This window comes from Scyliorhinus torazame, chromosome 3, assembly GCF_047496885.1.
Source record: "Scyliorhinus torazame isolate Kashiwa2021f chromosome 3, sScyTor2.1, whole genome shotgun sequence".
Lineage (NCBI taxonomy): Eukaryota > Metazoa > Chordata > Chondrichthyes > Carcharhiniformes > Scyliorhinidae > Scyliorhinus > Scyliorhinus torazame.
Genome location: NC_092709.1, coordinates 50,368,517 through 50,390,252, shown reverse-complemented (window position 1 = coordinate 50,390,252; position 21,736 = coordinate 50,368,517). Strand labels below are relative to the sequence as shown.

The 21,736-nt window shown below is 47.2% G+C and overlaps 1 protein-coding gene across 3 annotated transcripts in view; it reads left to right on the top strand.

The window, feature by feature from the left end:
• plk4 (polo-like kinase 4 (Drosophila)) overlaps nt 1-21,736 on the top strand; it is a 97,086-nt gene that overhangs the window by 71,199 nt on the left and 4,151 nt on the right. For 2 of the 3 annotated variants that reach the window (XM_072495662.1, XM_072495661.1), the window contains exons 10-14: nt 6,484-6,633; nt 6,731-6,861; nt 8,004-8,098; nt 8,735-8,837; nt 20,817-20,960. In XM_072495662.1, coding sequence (XP_072351763.1) covers nt 6,484-6,633; nt 6,731-6,861; nt 8,004-8,098; nt 8,735-8,837; nt 20,817-20,960 — 623 coding nt within the window. The remainder of the gene's footprint in view (nt 1-6,483; nt 6,634-6,730; nt 6,862-8,003; nt 8,099-8,734; nt 8,838-20,816; nt 20,961-21,736) is intronic. The other variant, XM_072495663.1, reaches the window with a different exon arrangement.

The window sequence follows — 21,736 nt, the reverse complement described above, 5'->3', positions numbered from 1 at the left end:
GTAAGGAGCTGCTCCCTGCGCACCCATCCCGCGTCCCAAACCATAGCCCTCATATCCGGGTCCCACTCGGTACAAATCATGTACTGTATCGCGGATCTCTCGATCCAGGGTGCCAAATACACCCGTTTCAAATTTTCTATCCTTCCCCACCTCTAAGCCCCCCTGCTGCTCGGACTGGATTTCCAGTGCAGCCACTGAAGCTTGACACTGAAGTTCGCCGGACCCATGCCCCCCCTCACGGTATGCAGCCTTGTGACACTGAAAGTTGCACCCCCCTCGCTATTCGCGAACCTCACTCCCGACTGTAAGCCCATCGCCACCAGGAGCCGGTGGTACAGTGCCCAAGATATGACGTTTGTGAAGTCAGAGGTCCAGCCGTTTACTGGGAGAGGGGGTCATCGAGGCTAGCAACAGCCCTTGGAGAGCACAAGTGGTGGTAGTCCAGACCGGGGATAAGAAACAAATGGCCGTGGATTATAGCCAGACCATAAACCGATTCACGCAGCTTGATGCTTACCCACTTCCTCGCATCGCGGGAATGGTCAATCGGATCGCCCAATACAGAGTATTTTCCACGGTCGACCTCAAATCCGCCTACCACCAGCTCCCCATCCGACCAAAAGACCGCCCCTATACTGCCTTCGAAGCAGCCGGCCGGCTCTTCCACTTCCTCAGGGTCCCCTTCGGTGTTACAAATGGGGTCTCCGTCTTTCAAAGGGCGATGGATCAAATGGTAGACCAGTACGGTTTGCGGGCTACATACCCGTACTTGGACAATGTCACCATCTGCGGCCATGACCAGCAGGACCATGACGCAAACCTCAAAGTTCCTCTACACCGCCCGAGCCCTTAACCTGACCTATAATGAGGAAAAATGCGTTTTCCACACAACTCAGCTAGCCATCCTCGGCTATGTCGTGGAAAATGGGATCCTATGTCCTGACCCCGACTGCATGCACCCCCTTAAGGAACTTCCCGTCCCCCGCAGCCTCAAGGCCCTTAAACGGTGCTTGGGGCTCTTCTACTACGCCCAGTGGGTCCCCAAGTATGCGGACAAAGCCCGCCCATTCATAAAGACAACCACTTTTCCCCTCTCAGCTGAGGCTCGATTGGCCTTCAACCACATCAAGGCCAATATCATTAAGGCCGCTATGCGCGTGGTGGACGAAACTATCCCCTTCCAGGTAGAGAGCGATGCACCAGACATCGTCCTGGCTGCTACCCTCAATCAGGCAGGCAGACCAGTAGCGTTCTTCTCCCGGACCCTCACCGCCTCCGAGGTTCGACACTCTGCAGTCGAGAAGGAGGCACAAGCCATTGTGGAGGCTGTGCGGCGCTGGAGGCACTACCTAGCCGGTAGGAGGTTCACCCTCGTCACTGACCAACGGTCGGTCGCCTATATGTTCGATAACACGCAACGGGGCAAAATAAAAAACGATAAAATTTTGAGGTGGAGGATCGAACTCTCCACCTACACGTACGATATCAAGTATCGTCCAGGGGAGCTCAACAAGCCCCCAGATGCCCTATCCCGCGGCACATGCGCCAACGCGCAGGACGACCGCCTGCAAGCCATCCACAATGACCTCTGTCACCCGGGGGTTACCCGGCTCGTCCATTTTATCAAGTCCCGCAACCTACTTTACTCAACCAAGGAGGTAAGGCCATGATCAGGGCCTGCCAGATCTGTGCGGAGTGCAAACCGCAGTTCTACCGGCCTGACAAGGTTCGGCTCGTGAAGGCCTCGGGGCCCTTTGAGCGACTGAGCGAGGACTTCAAGGGGCCCCTCCCGTCCACCAATCGTAATGCCTATTTCCTCACTGTTATCGATGAGTTCTCCCGCTTCCCATTCGCCATTCCCTGCCCCGACATGACCTCAGCCACCGTGATTAAGGCACTGCACAGCATCTTCACTCTGTTCGGTTTCCCCGCTTATATCCACAGCGACCGGGGTACATCGTTCATGAGCGATGAACTGCGTCAGTATCTGCTCAGCAAAGGCATCGCCTCGAGCAGAACGACCAGTTATAACCCGCGGGGAAACGGGCAAGTGGAGAGGGAGAACGCAACTGTGTGGAAGGCTGTCCTTCTGGCCCTACGGTCGAGATGTCTCCCAACTACCCGCTGGCAGGAGGTCCTGCCCAATGCCCTACACTCCATTAGGTCGCTCCTCTGCACGGCAACGAATGAGACCCCTCACAACCGATTGTTTGTCTTCCCCAGGAAGTCTACCTCCGGGGTCTCGCTTCCACCTTGGCTGACGGCTCCGGGACCTGTTCTTCTCCGGAGGCACATGAGCCATAAAACAGACCCCCCTGGTCAAAAAGGTCCGATTACTCCACGCCAACCCCAGTTACGCCTACATCAAGTACCCCAACGGCAGGCAAGATACGCTCCCGGACGTACCCTCAACCAAGACGTCCGTGTCTGCCGCATCGCCGCCCGAACTGAGGAGATCGATGAGGACGATCCGGCCACCGAGACGGATGGACTTATGATGGCACTTCACCCTCTCCGGACTCTCTTTTTTTAAACAGGGGGTGAATGTGATGAACGGTTACTGTAACACTGTACCCTTGTCATCATGTACGGTGATGTCCCCTTTAAGACCGGGCTTGGAACCCTGGGGAACTCCGGCTCCGCCCATCTGGGAGCTGTATATAAGGGGCTGCCTTGTGGGCGGCGTAGCTGTTAGCACATGTCTCGCCACCAGTCTAGTTCTTAGTTTATTAAAGCCTTCTTTACCGTTTACACTCTAAGCGTCGTTATTGAGGGTACCACAGGGTGGATAAATATGAATGTAACAACTTAGTACCTTATTTTAGTTTCTATAATTTAAATTGACAAAGTAACAATTTTATGAGAGTCCAGGTAACATAACAGAACTAAAATGGAGCAGTATTTGCTTTCATCCATTTAAAAATCCAGCTATTGAGGTGAGGTGCTGATTAGGAAAGAGCAATCTGATCAGAAATACACACTTGAACTGATCAGAAATACATTTTTAATCATTTGGAAACCATTCTTTCAATGCAGGAATACTTATTTTTAAAAAAATCTTTATTGTCACAAGTAGACTTAAGTTAACACTGCTATGAAGTTGCTGTGAAAAGCCCCTAGTCGCCACCTTCCGGTGCCTATTCGGGTCTATCGGGAGGAAACCGGAGCACCCGGAGGAAACCCACGCAGACACGGAGAACGTGCAGACTCTGCACAGTCAGTGACCCAAGCCGGGAATCGAACCCGAGACCCAGGTGCTGTGAAGCCATAGTGCTAACCGCTATGCTACTGTGCTGCCCACATGTAATACATGTGTGTTTTTAAGCTGAAAGCTATAGGAAATTAATTTATTGGAGTGCCTTATATCAGTACTGTAGACAGCACTGTTTTATTTGGAGAATCTTTGGCCCAGATATATTCCATTATGAGTGCTGGCCAGAATGGGTGCTGGTAACTTTGTGTTATAGAACTCAATTCTGTTTTAAAATGAGAAAAGTGCCAGTGCTGTTCAGATCATCAGAGATTTTTTTGTTTACATATAGCTTTGATTTTAAAATGAAAACTTGGGTCTATGAGTATTTGTTTGAACCTTGTTGCAGTACATTGCATACCATCTTATGATAACATGATTAATCAAACATTTTTTTTTTATAATATGTTAATTCTCCCAAATGCATTACAAAGAATAATTTACCACCGCTCATAATAGATGATTGTTTACCTGAAAAGGTAGATGTACTATAATGAAAATAAAAAATACTAGAAATTTTAAAAAAAAGTCGGGCAGCATCTGTGGTGTGTGTTAACATTTCATCAGAACTCAGCTTTCTGTAAAGTTACAGAATGGGGCAGCAGGGTTGCACAAGTGGCTAGCACTGTGGCTTCACAGCACCAGGGTCCCAGGTTCGATTCCCCGCTAGGCCACTGTCTGTGTGGAGTCTGCATGTTCTCTCTGTGTCTGCGTGGGTTTCTCCGGGTGCTCTGGTTTCCTCCCACAGTCCAAAGACATGCAGGTTAGGTGGATTGGCCATGCTAAATTGCCCTAAGTGTCCAAAAAGGTTAGGAAGGGTTATTGGGTTACGGGGATAGGGTGGAAGTGAGGGCTTAAGTGGATCGGTGCAGACTCAATAGCCGAATGGCCTCCTTCTGCACTGTATGTTCTATGTTCTTATCGACCTGAAACATTGGACAGAATCTTAAGATATTAGACCGTTCTGCGCAGGGTGTTTGAGAGTGGTTGCTTTAGTGGTTCAGAACCTGTTTGTAATTGAAGCTAGCCTCATCCCTTTCCGAATTTCCCAATCGATGACGGGCATGTTGACAATCCGCATCTGACAAAGCGAGGAAGTCTAGATAAAGGGACCCCGAGAAGGGGTCAGAATTGCTGAACTGTACATTGATTCCTGAGACTTCCACAACCAGAAGAATGGAAAGGAGACATGGAAGGCTGTCCTCTCAGCTCAGTCTCTTACCCTGGAGTTCCTGCTGTGGAATCGGAGGGACTGAAGTGAGTTCATGTTTCCCCAAGAATGGGAGGAAGAAGCCAGGCTCTGAAACCAAGCAGGCATGAATAGCAAGCCAAGGAAGTAAGCAACAGGAGTGTGTTCACTTGAGGTTTAAAGGTACTTGGGAGGGTAGGAAAGGTGAGTGGCAACTCACCTTCAGGCACCAAGCCCTGACTTTCACAGCGTCCTCCTGAACAACACTCTTCAGACCAACACTCTCTTTGTAGCTGCACTTGTTTCTCTCTCTTTAGGCATCTCCTCACATGCCCATCTGAACAGCCAACTTTGGCACTTGCAATCATCTTTGTGTTATCTCAGAACATGTGTTACAGTTACCTTCCACAAATGTTTTTTTCCATCCTGTCCACAAAATCAATTTTTGAATGCTCTTTATTCTCACCTTGCAAGAGTTGAGACTACAGAAATCCAGGGAGACAAGCTGCAGGACGGCCTCTCCAATGAGAGCCACCTTGATAGCCACAGGTAATGTGTGCCTACTTGATCCACTGACTTTCGGTTAAAGCCCTGTCTCTTCAGGAATCGGTGCTCGCACATCAGGAGTGGATTCTCCTTCTGAAAACCCTGAGAGGGCTTTGTGCTTTCAAGTTGCATCTGTGTCCATCCCTTCTGTCTTGTGGAGCAGCCAGTGCCTAAGGAGAAGGCAACTGCTGCTGGCATTGCTCCTATTGTTTCTCATCAGAGCTTCAAAGCATTTCTGCATAAACTGCTCTTGTACTGCATGGCCGAAATAAATGAAATCCAAAACTTGTGGAATTACTTCCAAGAAATTGGAAAACGCCTGTCAAGCATTAACATTACACTCTCCAAAGTGATGTTAGCACCAATCCCCAAATAGGACTCGGTCTATGAGTTTAACTGAACAAGAACTCCTCACTGTCCTCTTGGCTGTATTAACGCTAGCGAGTTCTACACAGTTCGGGAAACCTGAGTGCTGGCTGTTAAAGACAGAATAATGGGTTTAATCAGGAGTTAAATGGGGCATTAATTATTTTAATTGCCTACCCGATAGAACGATACAGCGCAGTACAGGCCCTTCGGCCCACGATGTTGCACCAACATGGGAAGTCAAAAAACAAAAGCCATCTAACCTACACTATGCCATTATCATCCATATGTTTATCCAATAAACTTTTAAGTGCCCTCAATGTTGGTGAGTTCACTACTGTTGCAGGTAGGGCATTCCACGGCCTCACCACTCTTTGCGTAAAGAACCTACCTCTGACCTCTGTCCTATATCTATTACCCCTCAGTTTAAGGCTATGTCCCCTCGTGCTAGCCATTTCCATCCGCGAGAGAAGGCTCTCACTGTCCACCCTATCTAACCCCCTGATCATTTTGTATGCCTCTATTAAGTCTCCTCTTAACCTTCTTCTCTCTAACGAAAACAACCTCAAGTCCATCAGCCTTTCCTCATAAGATTTTCCCTCCATACCAGGCAACATCCTGGTAAATCTCCTCTGCACCCGCTCCAAAGCTTCCACGTCCTTCCTATAATGCGGTGACCAGAACTGTACGCAATATTCCAAATGCGGCCGTACCAGAGTTTTGTACAGCTGCAACATGACCTCATGACTCCGGAACTCAATCCCTTTACCAATAAAGGCCAACACTCCATAGGCCTTCTTCACAACCCTATCAACCTGGGTGGCAACTTTCAGGGATCTATCTATCCAACCTGATGCCAATTTTCAGCACTGTAACCTTTCAAATGAACTTGCCTCCCCATAGCAATTAAAATTCCACCCATTAACTGTTTTGCTCCACAGATGTTACCTGACTTGCTGAGTGTTTACAGTATTTTCTGTTTAAGATTTGTAGCATCTGCAGGTGTTTTGTTTTTTTGGATGTGCTCCTTAAAATGAGCGCACTGAGTTTGGTTTTTAAAAAATGCTGGAAGGATAATTGGCTGTGTTTCATTCGTTTGATCTTACTGTTACTGTTACAAATTTGGTTTCAGAAAAATACTGGAAGAAATATCAATATGCATCTAAGTTTGTTCATTTGGTGAGATCCAAAACCCCAAAGATTACATTATATACTAAATATGCCAAATGCATGCTGATGGAGAATAGTCCACAAGCTGACGTTGAAGTCTGCTTTTATGATGGTGAGTCACAAGTTCTTAAATATGGTGGTGTACAACAAGATGCTGACACTACTTGCACGTGGATTTTTTTAAATTACTTTGATAACTTGTTAAACAGGAGCCAAGATTAACAAGACATCAGAATTTATTCGATTCATCGAGAAGTCTGGGAAATCTCACACTCTCAAAGGAGAAATGGCTAATGGACCAAGTGAAGAAGTAAATTCTTATGTGGAACATGCACATGAGGTAAAAAGGTTATTCATGACATTGCTGGTCTGATAGCCTGTTATTAAATATTCTATATTTGTGTAATGCATGAATATGCATAATCAATTCTGTTTTTTTAAATTTGCATGGAATTCTTGCCGTTAACTTGATGTCGTTCAGATAAATTCTGACCTGGCTGCGAGGATATTTGTAATTGGAACAATCCATATAATACATTTTGTGACCCGTGTGGAGCAATATATTTTATGTATCGTTAGAAATGTCAGTCGTTAACATGAGTTAAACTACATAAACAATGTGCTACCGGGTAAAAATTGTAAAGTTGAAAATTAACTTGTCCCTTAATTAGTAGGATTAAATGTTGCTCAAGTTCAAAAAATTCTATTTTCAACAGCATGTGAGTAGAGATAGAGGCCAAAACCTATACATAATGGATCAAAAAATAATTATAAAAATCACTTGTCAGCAAACTAATCTGCTAATTGGGAATCATTCTTGTTTTAATAATGAGATCTGTCACTTTGGGTGTCTGCCCCTTTCCTTTATGTACTCTGATTTCCCTTAATTAATTTCTCATGGGAGCCTGCCCTTTGACAGTTAATTCAGAACCGTTGACCCTGGGGTGAAGAAAAACACTCCACAGGGTTCCAATTTCAACGTAATGAGTATTGTCGAGAAAATTACTTCAGAGATATAAAGCAGGAATTTTGTTAATTGAATTTGGAAAGCAAGTTTAACAAGTATGAAAGAGTAGAATCATAGAAGTACCTAGAATCCAATCCTTACAGTGCAGAAGGAGGCCATTTGGCCGATCAAGTTTGCACCAACCCTCTGAAAGAGCATGCTACCCAGGCCCAATCCTCTGCTCTATCCCTGTAACCCCACCCATCCTTTAGACACTAAGGGACAATTTAGCATGGCCAGTCCAATTAACCTGCACATCTCTGGACTGTGGGAGGAAACCGGAGTACCCAAAGGAAACCCACGCGGACGTTGGGAGAACGCGCATACTCCACACAGTCATCCAAGGTATGAATCAAACCAGGTCCTTGGAGCTGTGAGACAGCAGTGCTAACCGCCGGCACGCCCCCAAGTGACAAAATTGTACTTCAACGTTGAAATATAAATAACCCAAGATAATAGCTATTTGTATCTAATAGGCTCATCAAACTTGTCTTGATCTGGAATCGATTATTGCTGTTCAAGAAGAAAGGATGGAAAAGCGGATGTCATTTTTTCCAATAATCATTGGAAGGTAAAAACATTGATTTATGAATCATTGTATATAATTTGGAAAGAGAAAAAATGTGAAGAATTGAAGTCAAATAGGGTGGCATGGTAGCACAGTGGTTAGCATTGTTGCTTCAAAGCGCCAGGGTCCCAGGTCCGATTCCCGGCTTGGGTCACTGTGTGCAGAGTCTGCATGTTCTCCCCATGTCTCTGTGGGTTTCCTCCAGGTGCTCCAGTTTCCTCCCACAAGTCCCGAAAGACAGGCTGTTGGGTAATTTAGACATTCTGAATTCTCCCTCAGTGTACCCGAACAGGCTTTGGAGTGTAGCGACTAAGGGCTTTTCACAGTACATTATTGCAGTGTTAATGTAAGCTTACTTGTGACAATAATAAAGATTAAGAAGAAGATTATTATTAAGATTACGTGTATAAATGGTTCATTGCTGCCTACGGCGCTGAGGACCTGGGTTCAATCCCAGCCCCTGGTCACTGTCCGTGTGGAGTTTGCACATTCTCCCCGTGTCTGCGTGGGTCTCACCCGCACGACCCAAAGATGTTCAGGTGAGGTAGATTGACCACGCTAAATTTCCCCTTAACTGGGGAAATATTTTTTTTAAATAAATGGTTCATTGCCTGACGATTCTATGTTTTCTTATGGTAGACGGCCATCCAACATTGATCCAATGCTCGCCCCAACTCCATCAGTGGAACGACAGTTGATCCAACATATCTCTTCTAGCCAGGCTGCAGGCAATAGTCCTTCTGTAAGTAACTAATCTGTATACATTGTACATAAGAAAGCAAAATTTCATATTGCCAACCACACGATTTCAAGTAGTAAACGCAAGGCTTTAGATCATTTACTGTATCTGAAAGTCTGCCAAAATACCTTTTTTAGCATTTTTGCTTGGGTGCAGCATAGGTTATGCTCTGTTTTGCCTGGATCATGCATCTTAAACTCTTCAGAATAAATCATTCATCCAAGATAGGAAGTTGTGTAAAATGGATTCCGAAGGAACTCAAGTAAGTAATAGCTGATGGATTGGTTAGCTTGGTATGCACTCATAAGATATGGGCAATCTTCTTGTTCAAAAGACAATCTCCCTTCTGTCAGATAACAGCAGCTACTAGGCTTCAAACTAATGTCAAGACTGGTGTTCCATTGTGATTTTTAAAATCTGTATAAACTGGTTCCATGCTGTTGACAGCTCTTTGTGTTGTGATATGCACTAATAGAATATGCCTTCTTGATTGCACACCTGTCAATATTAAAGGTGGTGTGTTTTTGGATTTATGGATGCATTTTGAATTTACTGTGGTCATGTAGTTTACTTGTTTCACTCCACTCCGCCAAGCAGGATTTATCTTTATTTGCAGTTTTCTTTCTTTATGGTGGACCTTTTTTTTTCTGGCATGAAATTGAGGCAGGGCTGTTTAATATAAATTGCAGACTAACCACAAGTGTAGCAATGACAACACCATTTTAGCCATATATTAGCTAACTGGAGTAGCAAATGCTTTCCGAGTAAAAATACTTCTCGTGTACATTTACTCAATAGATATGTGGCATTATTCAATGCTAAACCTTGCTTTCTTTATTGCCAGAGTTTGGAAATCTGGCATGAATTTTATTCAGCCCCTCACAGTGTAGCTTCAAGGTTTTTGTCCATCACTTCAGTGATGCTTTGCTTCATTCAAGTGCCTGCAAGTCTTGATTTTACCCAGTTCTTCGTCTCTAATATATTTAGGTGCAGTTTGTTCTTTGGTATAACTTGCCCATTTTTAAAAATCTATGCCCTCTGATTAGTGACCTTGCAGTAATTGAAAAGCGTTCTTTATTTATTATAAAGAAGTACACCACAGGAATAATAAGTGTCTTCAGAAGGAAAAGTAATTCAGTACTTCAGCCAAGCTTTAATTGGTTCAAATTCAACTAGCTAACTGTGCAGGTTTAATTATTGCGCCTTAATCTCCCATGGTAGTAGATACGAAAAAGGAGCAGGAGTAGGCCATTCAGCTACTCCAGCCTGCTCCACCATTTAATAAGACCATGGATGATCTGATAGTAATCTTTAAATCTGCATCCCGCCTACCCCCAATAGCACCCCTTTGCTTACCAAGAATTTATCCATCTCTGCCTTTAACAAAAAAAATTCAATGGCTCTTTTTCTATCGCCTTCTCAGGAAGAGAGTCCCAAGGGCTCATGACCCACAGAGAAAAAAAAATTGCCTCGTCTCCATTTTAAATGGGCGACCCATTATTTTTAACAGGTAACCCTATCAAGACGCCTCCATTTCAATCTGGTCATTACCCTAGCCTATCAAACATTTCTTCATAAGACAACCTGCGCATTCCTGGTATCAGTCAAATCAACCTTCTCTGAACTGCTTCCAATGCTTTTATGTCCTTCCTTACATTAGGTGACCATTACTGTCTACAGTACTCACTATGTGGTCTTGATTGCTCTGTATAAATGAAGCCAAACTTCCATTTTGTATTCAATTCCCCTTGCAATAAACTATGCCATTTATTAGCTTTCCTTTTGCTATTCAAGCACTAAGGTACCCAGATCCCTCTGCATCTCAGAACTCCTGAAATCGCTGTTTAGATAACATGCTACTTTTTTATTCTTACTGCCAAAATGGAAAATTTTTGTTTCCCCCACATTATACTCCATTTGCCAAATCTTTGCCCACTATATATCCTTTTGTAGCCTCCTACGTCCTCTTCACAACTGACATTCCTACCTATCTTCTGTCATCAGCAAATTAGGCAACCATCCCATCCATCCCTTCATCCAAGTCATTTATATTGTAAACAGTTTTAAAAAAAATGTTAGAGTAGCCAATTAATTTTTTCAAATTAAGGGGCAATTTAACATGGCCAATCCACCTACCCTGCACATTTTTTGGGTTGTGGGGGCGAAACCCATGCAAACACGGGGAGAATGTGCAAACTCCACACGGACAGTGCCCCAGAGCCGGGATCGAACCTGGGACCTCGGCGCCGTGAGGCAGCAGGGCTAACCCACTGTGTCACCGTGCTGCCTTAATATTGTAAACAGTTGAGATCCCATTATCACCCACTTGCCTCCGATTATCTTTCCTTTTGTTATTAATCTCTCTTGGCTTATCCTATCAGGGCACACTCCTTTTGTTCTTTCCTCCTCTCTCCACCATTCCCCCCCCATTACATAAAAAGTACTGTTACAGTAATAATTGTCAGTTCTCATGGAAGGTAAACAAGTTGTAATGTAATCCTGTCACACTCGCCACAGCTGATGGACCCACTGGATATTTCTGACATTTTCGATTTGTGTTTGCCTTGGTCGTTATCGTCAGTATTGGATACCTTCCGGTGACAGTGATGTGCTGAGCAGACGCACATCAGGTGGCTATCCTCCAGAACATAGCCAAATAGGCACTTTGAGGCAAATTTTGCCTGAAAACCTGATAGTATCACACCCTCAGTTGAGAAAGGGAAGGAACAGAGCTAGCATGCCAGCAAATGGGAGCTCGAGAGGCCGATGGGACAGGGTGGAGGAAAAGGGCATGAGCAACAGGTGGGCGAGGCAGCGGATTCGCGAGGAGTGGGGGGCCCGGAGAGAGGAAGACTGATGACCAGAGCATCAACCAGCACCCTCTTTCCCCCCCCCCCCCCACCCATAGATGGATGGAAGGCATTCCTTATGAAGGTACTGGCTGAGATGAGAGGCGATTAAAGGTGGAAATCCAGGTGGCAGTTAGAGGCTTGGTAGCTATGCAAACAGCGATCGATGGACTGGGGAAGGAGGTGGCGGCGCAGGGAAAAACTATCCAGGAGCTGGAGAAGGTGAGGACGGACCAGAGCGACAGGATTGTCGCCTTGGAGGCCAAAATCAAAGATTGGTGGCAACCCATAGGAGCTTGAAGGGGAAAGCTGAGGACCAGGAGAATAGGTCCCGACTCCAGAACATTTGGATTGTGGGCCTGCCAGAGGGGATCGTCTGGCTATGTGGCCCAAAAGCTGGGCAAACTAGCCAGGAGCGACAGCTTCCACAACCCCTCGGAAATCAACAGAGCTCACAGGTCACTTAGGCTGAAGCCCACGGTGGAGGAACAACCCGAGGCCGATTATCACGAAATTGCATCAGTATCAGGATCGTGAGAGGATCCTGAGGTGGGTGAGACAGACAAAGGCAAGTAGCTGGGAAGGACACAGAATCTGGGTCTATCAAGACATTGGGGCAGACTTGCCAAAACGCAGGGCTGTATTTCGCCTGGTTAAATTTGGCCCTGCACAGGAACGGAGTAAAATTTCGAATGCTCTTCCCAGCCAGGCTCTGGGTCACATTCCAGAATAAGGGACGAGTTTGTTTGGTGGAACGACCTGGACAAGGGGCAGGCAAGGCAATGCTGAAGGCGAAGCAGAGGAGGAAGGAGGGAAGGAAAGACACACTTGGGGTGCCACGGTGGTTAACACTGCTGCCTACGGTGCCGAGGACCCAGGTTCGATCCCGGCCCCAGGTCACTGTCTGGAGTTTGCACATTCTCCCCGTGTCTGTGTGGGTTTTACCCCTACAACCCAAAAATGTGCAGGGTAGGTGGATTGGTCAAGTTAAATTGCCCCTTAATTGGAAAAATTAAATAATAAATCCCCAAGACTACACTGCAAAGGAGAAGAAACATGGGCGACCTGGCCCTTCTGATCTTGATGCCTATCAGCATCCAGTGCTCCTGGAGGCGTTGCTCTGATTGGTCTACTTGTATTCTTTAAATATTTTTAAATTTTGAGCATTGGAACCGGTATTTGCTGGTCACATGATGGCCACCAGCGCCATGGGCCCCCTGGAGACCCTTAACAGACCTCAGTTTGGGAACCCCTACTCCAGAGTGAAGACTGATACAAAATACCTGTTTCATTTATCTGCCATCTCCTATTTTCCAAACTCCTTTGTTATAGCACCAAAGCACGTTTTGTTATCTTTGTTTAAAAGAAATTATATAAACTCTTACTATCTGTTTTTATATTTCTGGCTAGCTTTCCCTGGTACTCTAATTTTTTCTTCCTCATTGATCTTTTAGTCATCCTTTGCTGTTCCTTATATTCTGGCCTATCTTTTGACCTTCCAGCTTTTCACAATTTTATATGCTTTTTCTTTTAACTATCTTTAACCTCTCTTGTTAACCATGGATGGTGGGTCCATCCCTTGGGCCTTTTTCTGATACAAAGTTGGGTGCAAAGATGAGCTGTGAGGAGGATGCAGAGATGCTTCGGTGGGAATGGACAGGCTAAGTGAGTGGGCACATGCATGGCAGGTGCAGTATTATATGGATAAATGTGAGGATATCTGCATTAGTAATAAAATTAGGTGTGCACGTTATTATTTGAATGGGTCTAAATTGAGAGAGGTGGATACTCAGCGAGATCTTGGTGTCCTCATACATCAGTCCCTGAAAGTAAGTGCGCAGGTGCAGCAGGCAGTAAAGAAGGCAAATGACATGTTGGACTTCATAGCGAGAGGATTTGAGTATAAGAACAGAGATATTTTACTGCAATTGTATAGGGCATTGGTGAGGCATATTGTGTGCAGTTTTGATCCTTTTATCTGAGGAAGGATGTTCTTGCTGTGGCGGGAGTGCAGCAAAAGTTTACCAGGCTGATTCCTGGGATGGCGAGACTGTCATATGAGGAGAGACATAAGTCGGATAGGATTATACTCATTGGAGTTTAGGACTTTCGGTTGCGGCGATGTGGAGCTAAGCCGCGCGTTTCGGCAGCTCCCTCGAAAACGGACTTTTGGGCTCTACAGAGGAGCCCCAACTGAGCTTTTTTTTTGGTTGATCCCGTGTGGGAAGGAGCAGTGAGGACCCCCCCCCCCCCCCCCAATATTTGGCGTGGAGCAACGAGGGAAGAGGCCATGGAGCAGAGAACAAAACGAGGGGAAGAAGGCAAGATGGCGGAGGGCGGAGTGCAAGCAGCGTGGGGGCCAGACCAGCAGGAGTTCTTCACGAGATGTGTGGAGGTGCTGGAAAAGGAGGTGCTGGCACCGATGCTGTTGGCGATCGAGGGGCTGAAGGAGACCCAGGCGGTGGAGTTTCGTGAGGTGAACGATAAGGTGAACACCAACGAGGACGATATCCAGGGCCTGGCGGTAAAAATGGAGGCGCACGAGGCGGTGCACAGGAGGTGGGCCGAGAGAATTTAGGTCCTGGAGAACAGGTCGAGGAGGAAGAACCTCCGGATTCTGGGTCTTCCTGAAGGAGTGGAGGGAGCTGATGCTGGGGCGTACGTGAGCACGATGCTCCATTCGCTGATGGGTGCGGAGGCCTCTCCGACCCCCCCTGGAGCTGGAAGGGGCTCACCGGGTCCTGGCGAGGAGACCCAAGGCAGATGAGCCGCCAAGGGCGATAGTGGCAACGTTCCATCGCTTCGTGGATAAAGAAAGTGTGCTGAGATGGGCCAAGAAGGTGCGGAGCAGCAAATGGGAGAACGCGGTGATCCGAGTATACCAGGATTGGAGCGCGGAGGTGGCAAAGAGGAGAGCTGGATTCAACCGGGCCAAGGCGGTGCTGCATAGAAAAAGTCCGGTTCGGCATGCTGCAGCCTGCGCGACTGTGGGTCACTTACCAGGACAGACACCATTATTTTGAAACGCCAGAAGAGGCTTGGACCTTTTATACAGACGGAAAAACTGGACTCTAACTGAGGGGATGTGGTTGTATATGGGGTTGTAAATATGGATAAATAATATTTTGTGGATGGGATGATGGATGGGGATGTGGGTAGAGTTTTGGTTAAAATTCCTAAAATTTCCTTTTTTCCTTTCTGTAGACAAAATGATCATGATGGGAAATGTGGGTGTCGGTCCTGGAGGGAGGTGAGACTCTGGGATGAGGGAACTGGGATGATGGCCGCAATAGGAGCTGCGCCACAGGGGGCGGGGCTGGTTCAGGAAAGCGCGGGCTTTTTTCCCGCGCCAAAAAAAGGGGGTGTGGGGATGGAGGAAGGTAAGGAGGAGGAGAGACTCCCACACGGGGAGATCAACGGGAAGGCGGGGGAAGCCGAGGTCAGCTGACTCACGGAAGTAATATGGGGGAGCAAAAGTGCTAGATGTGGATCTAGCGAGGGGGAGATTCTAGGGTTGCTGCTGCACTGTCCGAGGGGTAACTGAAAATGGAAGAGGTGGTCGGGGCGGGGGTTCCCCATCTGGGGGACTGGAGGGTGTGGGAAGCGCGAGCACTGGACTGGCCTAAGATAGGAGATGGCTAGTCGGCGCGGGGGGGAAAGAGAGAACCACCCAATCCGGCTGATCACGTGGAATGTGAGAGGCCTAAATGGGCCGGTTAAGAGGGCCCGAGTGTTCACGCACCTAAAGGGACTGAAGGCAGACGTGGTCATGCTTCAGGAGACACATCTGAAGGTGGCAGATCAGGCCAGGTTAAGGAAGGGATGGGTGGGACAGGTGTTCCATTCAGGGTGAAGAATAGAGGGGTGGCAATACTGGTGGGAAAGCGGGTGTCATTTGAGCCCAAGAACATAGTAGCGGACAAGGGAGGCCGATACATGATTGTGAGTGGTAGGTTGCAGGGGACGGAGGTGGTACTGGTGAATGTATATGCCCCAAACTGGGACGATGCTGGATTCATGAAACGGATGTTGGGGGGGTATTCCGGACGTGGAGGTAGGGAATTTGATAATGGGTGGGGATTTTAACACGGTGCTGGACCCAGCATTGGATCGTTCCAGATCTAGGACGGGGAGGAGGCCGGCTGCGGCCAAGGTGCTTAGGGGGTTTATGGATCAGATGGGGGGAGTAGATCCGTGGAGATTTGCCAGACCTTTGTCCAGAGAATTTTCTTTTTTCTCCCATGTACATAAGGCCTACTCCCGGATAGATTTTTTTTTGTTTTGGGCAGGGCACTGATCCCGAAAGTGGAGGGAACGGAGTATTCGGCCATAGCCATTTCAGACCATGCCCTGCACTGGGTGGTGCTGGAGCTGGGGGAGGAGAGGGACCAACGCCCTTTGTGGAGGTTGGATGTGGGACTGCTAGCAGACGAGGAAGTGTGCGGGAGGGTGCGGGGGTGTATTGAAAGATATCTGGAGGCTAACGACAACGGGGAGGTGCAGGTGGGAGTAGTATGGGAGGCGCTGAAGGCGGTGGTCAGGGGAGAGTTAATCTCCATCAGGGCTCACAGGGTGAAGAGAGAGGGCAGGGAAAGGGAGAGGTTAGTGGGGGAGATTTTAAGGGTGGACAGGAGCTATGCAGAGGCTCCGGATGAGGGACTACTCAGGGAGAGACAAAGTCTCCAGACGGAGTTCGACCTGTTGACCACAGGGAAGGCAGAGGCACAGTGGAGGAAGGCACAGGGGGCGATTATATGAATATGGGGAGAAGGCGAGCCGGATGCTGGCACACCAGTTCCGTAAGAGGATGGCAGCGAGGGAAATAGGTGGAGTCAAAGATGGCAACGGAACTACGGTGCGGAGTGCAGGGAAAGTGAATGAGGCTTTTAAGGCCTTTTACGAGGAACTGTATAGGTCCCAGCCCCCAGGGGGAAAAGAGAGGATGCGGTGATTCTTGGATCAGTTGAGGTTCCCAAGGGTGGAGGTGCAGGAGGTGGCTGGTCTGGGGGCACCAATTGGGGTGGAGGAGCTAGTTAAAGGACTGGGGAGCATGCAGGCAGGGAAGGCCCCGGGGCCGGATGGGTTCCCAGTGGAGTTTTACAAGAAGTATGGAGACCTGTTAGCCCCGTTGCTGGTAAGGACCTTCAATGAATCAAGGGAGGGGGGGGCCCTGCCCCCGACAATGTCGGAGGCGACGATCTCTTTGATCTTAAAGCGGGATAAGGACCCACTACAATGTGGGTCATATAGACCGATCTCGCTCCTTAATGTAGATGCTAAGTTGCTGGCAAAAATGTTGGCCATGAGGATTGAGGACTGTGTTCCGGGGGTGATTCATGAGGACCAGACGGGATTTGTAAAGGGTAGGCAGTTAAACACTAATGTGCGAAGGCTCTTAAATGTGATAATGATGCCATCGGTGGAAGGAGAAGCGGAGATAGTGACAGCCATGGACGCGGAGCAAGCCTTTGATCGGGTAGAGTGGGAGTATCTCTGGGAAGTGTTGAGGAGGTTTGGGTTCGGGGGAGGGTTTATTAGTTGGGTTAAGCTCCTGTATAAAGCCCCGGTGGCGAGTGTGGTCACGAACCGGCGGAGGTTGGAGTATTTCCGGCTGCATCAAGGGACGAGGCAGGGGTGCCCCCTGTCCCCTCTGCTGTTTGCATTAGCAATTGAACCTTTGGCCATGGCGTTACGGGAGTTGGGGAAATGGAAGGGGGTGGTTCGAGGGGGAGAGGAACATAAGAGTGTCGCTGTATGCAGACGACCTGTTGCTCTATGTGACGGATCCAGTGGAGGGGATGGTTCAGGTAATGCAGATCTTACGGGAGTTTGGAGACTTTTCGGGCTATAAGCTCAATATGGCAAAGAGTGAGCTCTTTGTGATCCATCCGGGGGACCAGGGAAGCGGAATAGAGGACCTACCGCTGAGGAGGGCGGGAAGGAGCTTTCGATATTTGGGGATTCAGGTAGCTAGGAGCTGGGGGGCACTGCACAAACTCAATTTGACGCGATTGGTGAAACAGATGGAGGAGGATTTTAAAAGGTGGGACATGTTGCCACTCTCGCTGGCGGGTTGGGTACAGTCGGTTAAAATGATGGTCCTCCTGAGATTTCTTTTTGTATTTCAATGCCTCCCAATTGTGATCACTAAGGCCTTTTTCAAGAGGGTAAGCAGGAGCATTACGGGATTTGTGTGGGCGAGCAAGACCCCGCGGGTGAGGAGGGGGTTCTTGGAGCGTAGCAGAGATAGAGGAGGGTTGGCATTGCCGAATCTGGGTGGTTATTATTGGGCAGCCAATGTGGCAATGATCCGCAAGTGGGTGATGGAGGGAGAGGGGGTGGCGTGAAAGAGGTTGGAGATGGCGTCCTGCAAATGAACGAGCCTGGGGGCGCTGGTGACGGCACCGCTGCCGCTCTCGCTGACAAGGTATACCACGAGCCCGGTGGTGGTGGCAACGCTAAAGATCTGGGGGCAGTGGAGACGGCACAGGGGTGCGACGGTAGCCTCGGTGTGGTCCCCGATCAGAGACAACCATCGGTTTGTCCCAGGAAGGATGGACGGGGGATTTCAGAGCTGGCATAGGGCAGGGATTAGAAGAATGGGGGACCTGTTCATTGATGGGACGTTTGCGAGCTTAGGGGTGCTGGAGGAGAAGTTTGGGCTACCCCCGGGAAACGCTTTCAGGTACATGCAAGTGAGGGCGTTTGTGAGGCGGCAGGTGAGGGAATTTCCGCTACTCCCGGCACAGGGGATTCAAGATAGGGTGATTTTGGGCGTATGGGTCGGAGAGGGCAAGGTGTCGGCGATATACCAGGAGATGAAAGAAGAGGGGGAGGCTTTGGTAGAGGAGCTGAAGGGTAAATGGGAAGAGGAGTTGGGGGAGGAGATTGAGGAGGGTCTATGGGCTGATGCCCTAAGTAGGGTTAATTCCCCTTCTTCGTGTGCCAGGCTTCGCCTGATATAATTTAAGGTGATTCATAGAGCGCAGACGGGGGCGATGCTGAGTAAGTTCTTTGGGGTAGTGGCCAGATGTGGGAGGTGCTCAGGAAGTCCGGCAAACCATGTCCATATGATTTGGTCATGCCCGGCACTGGAGGGGAGTGGTGGGAACAGTATCTAAGGTGGTGAAAGTCCGTGTCAAGCCAAGCTGGGGGCTAGCACTATTTGGAGTCGTGGACTAGCCGGGAGTGCAGGAGGCGAAAGAGGCCGGTATTCTGGCCTTTGCGTCCCTAGTAGCCCGGCGAAGGATCTTGCTAATGTGGAAGGAGGCGAAGCCCCCCCAGCGTGGAGGCCTGGATAAATGATATGGCTGGGTTTATCAAGTTGGAAAGGATAAAGTTTGCCTTGAGAGGGTCTGCGCAGGGGTTCTACAGGCGGTGGCAACCGTTCCTAGACCATCTTGCGGAGCGTTAGATGAAGGTCGAACAGCAGCAGCAGCAACCCAGGGGGAAGGGGGGACATCGTTCGTGTGGGGGGGGGGGGAGGGGGGGGTTCCTTTGGGGGGCATGTGAGCAAGAAAGCACATGAATGATCCCGAAACTGGCATGTATGGGAAGAATCCAATGTACAAAGTTCTGTATTTTATTGACTTGCCACGCAAGTTCTTTTTCTTTTCTTTGTTATGGGGGGGGGGGTTGTTTGTAAGATGGAAAATATTGTTATTGAAAAATTCTTAATAAATTTTTTTTTAAATTTTTTTAATTCATTGGAGTTTAGAAAAGTGAGAGGGGATCTCCTAGAAAGTTACAAAATTCTAATGGGATTAGACAGGGTAGATTCAGAAAGAATGTTCCCGATGGTGGAGGAGTCCAGAACTAGGGGTCATAGTTTGAGGATAAGGGGTAAACCTTTATAGGACTGAGGTGAGGAGAAATTTCTTCACCCAGAGTGTGGTGAATCTGTGGAATTCACTGCCACAAAGAAGTTGAGGCTAAAACATTGCGTAATTTCAAGAAGGAATTAGATATAGTTCTTGGGGCTAAAGGGATAGTGGGGGAAGGCAGGATCAGGGGTTGAACATGATCAGCCATGATCATAATGAATGGCGGAGCAGGCTCGAAGGGCCAATGACCTCCTCCTGCTTCAATTTTCTGTTTCTTACTCGTTGGAATGTATCTATTCTGAAGTATCCCCTTACATTTTTGCCACTGCTCCTCTATTGACTATCCCTTAACCTAATTTGCCAATTCACTCTGCTTTCATGCTCTCATAATTGCCTTTCTTTATGTTTTCAAACATAGTTTCAGGCATGTTAACTATAAGGTCATTAATTAATCCCATCTTGTTGCACAATACCAGGTCAAGTATAGCCTGCTCTCTGGTTAGTTCCAGACTGTGATGTTCTTATAAACTATCTCAAAAACATTCTATAAACTACCCCAAGATTCTATTAACTCCTCATTTAGGATACTTTTTCCAGTCTATATATACATTAAAATCTCGCATGATTATCGCTGTGCCTTTCTGACGAGCTCCCATTATTTCTTCCCTTTTGATCTACACTACCATGTAGTTATCATTAGGGGCCCGTACATGACTCCCACATGTGACTTCTTGCCTTTACCATTTCTCATCTCTATTCAAACTGTTTCCACGTTCTGGTTTCCTTAACTGGGTTCATCCCTCTCCATGTGCTAAAACCATTAGGAATTAACATAGCCACCCCTACACCTTTTCCTCGCTTTGTGTCCTTCTCAAATATCCTGTACCTCCACCTTTTCCTCACTTTATGTCCTTCTCAACTATCCTGTAACCTTCAATATTCAAGTCCCAATCTGTGTCATTCTGCAGCCATGTCTCTGAAATTGCGAACAAATCTTATTTATTTATTTCTGTGTACTCTCCGTAATGGCCCCAAATCTCAGATTTGAAGATCTGTATTATATGTAAAGTCCGTCTACTGAAGATTCCTTTAATTATAATTGCTACTTTCAATACTTTAAAGAAAACTCAAATTTTTTTCTCCACCACTTGAGAAGCTGATGATGCATACTGTGTGGTATAGTTCCATAAGTGCTTGAATATCTATTCTTTTAATATATTTTGTACACCATTGTATATACTTAGTTGCGAAAGGAATGTTACTTGCAAATTGAAATAACATGCATTTTGTTGCTTATCCTGACCATGCAGATTTGTTCATGTGAAAGTTCCAATTTGACGACTACCACTGTTGCTAAAAATAAATTTGCACCTTCTACACAGACTGTAGTATCTCCAAGTCCAGGACAGGTGCTGAAATCTGTATTTGTACCCAATGTTGGCTGGGCTTCCCAGGTATGCACAATGATTCATACATCTTAAAATACTATGCCAATGAACAAATGATGTGGTAATTGTTAGGCTAGTTGAGTTCTGTAATTGGCTCAGTGTCATGTGAGGTAGCAGGACTTCCTGTTTGAAAAGCCTAATTCTCTTGTCAGAACTCTGAAAGCGAAGGCAACCTACTTCAGTTTGATTTTATGCCAATTAAGCCAATTTCATTATATTGAGAATTTGAGTTAGCATAAGAGAGCCAGGGAACGCACAGATACGGACAAAACACAAGCATCTGGGACTAAGCATGTCTGTTCTTCAAAGAGTCAGCACAGGCATAGTATGATGAATGGCCTTCTTCTGTGCCTTAAATTTTAACAACACTGGACTAGTAATCCAGAGACCCAGGCTAATGCTCTGAGGGCATGTGTTCAAATCCCACCACTGCAGCTGGTGAAATTTAAATTTAATCAATAAAATGAAGCTAGTCTCATTGATGATGACCATGAAATTATCATTGATTGTCACTAATGCCCAACTAGTGTACTAATGGCCTTTCTGAAGGGAAATCTGCCGTCCTTACCTGATATGGCCTACAGTCACCATGGATCCACAGTAATGCAATTGACTCTTAACTGTACTCTGAAATAGCCCAGCAAGCTGCTCCATTCATGAATAATCCGTGATGGCCCACAAAGGCATGCTGTGCTCTCATCCACAAGAATTGGGAAAGAAAAAAGTTTATCTGATTTTATGAATTCAGACCTGTTTTGCCATTAGATCAATCATGGTTGATT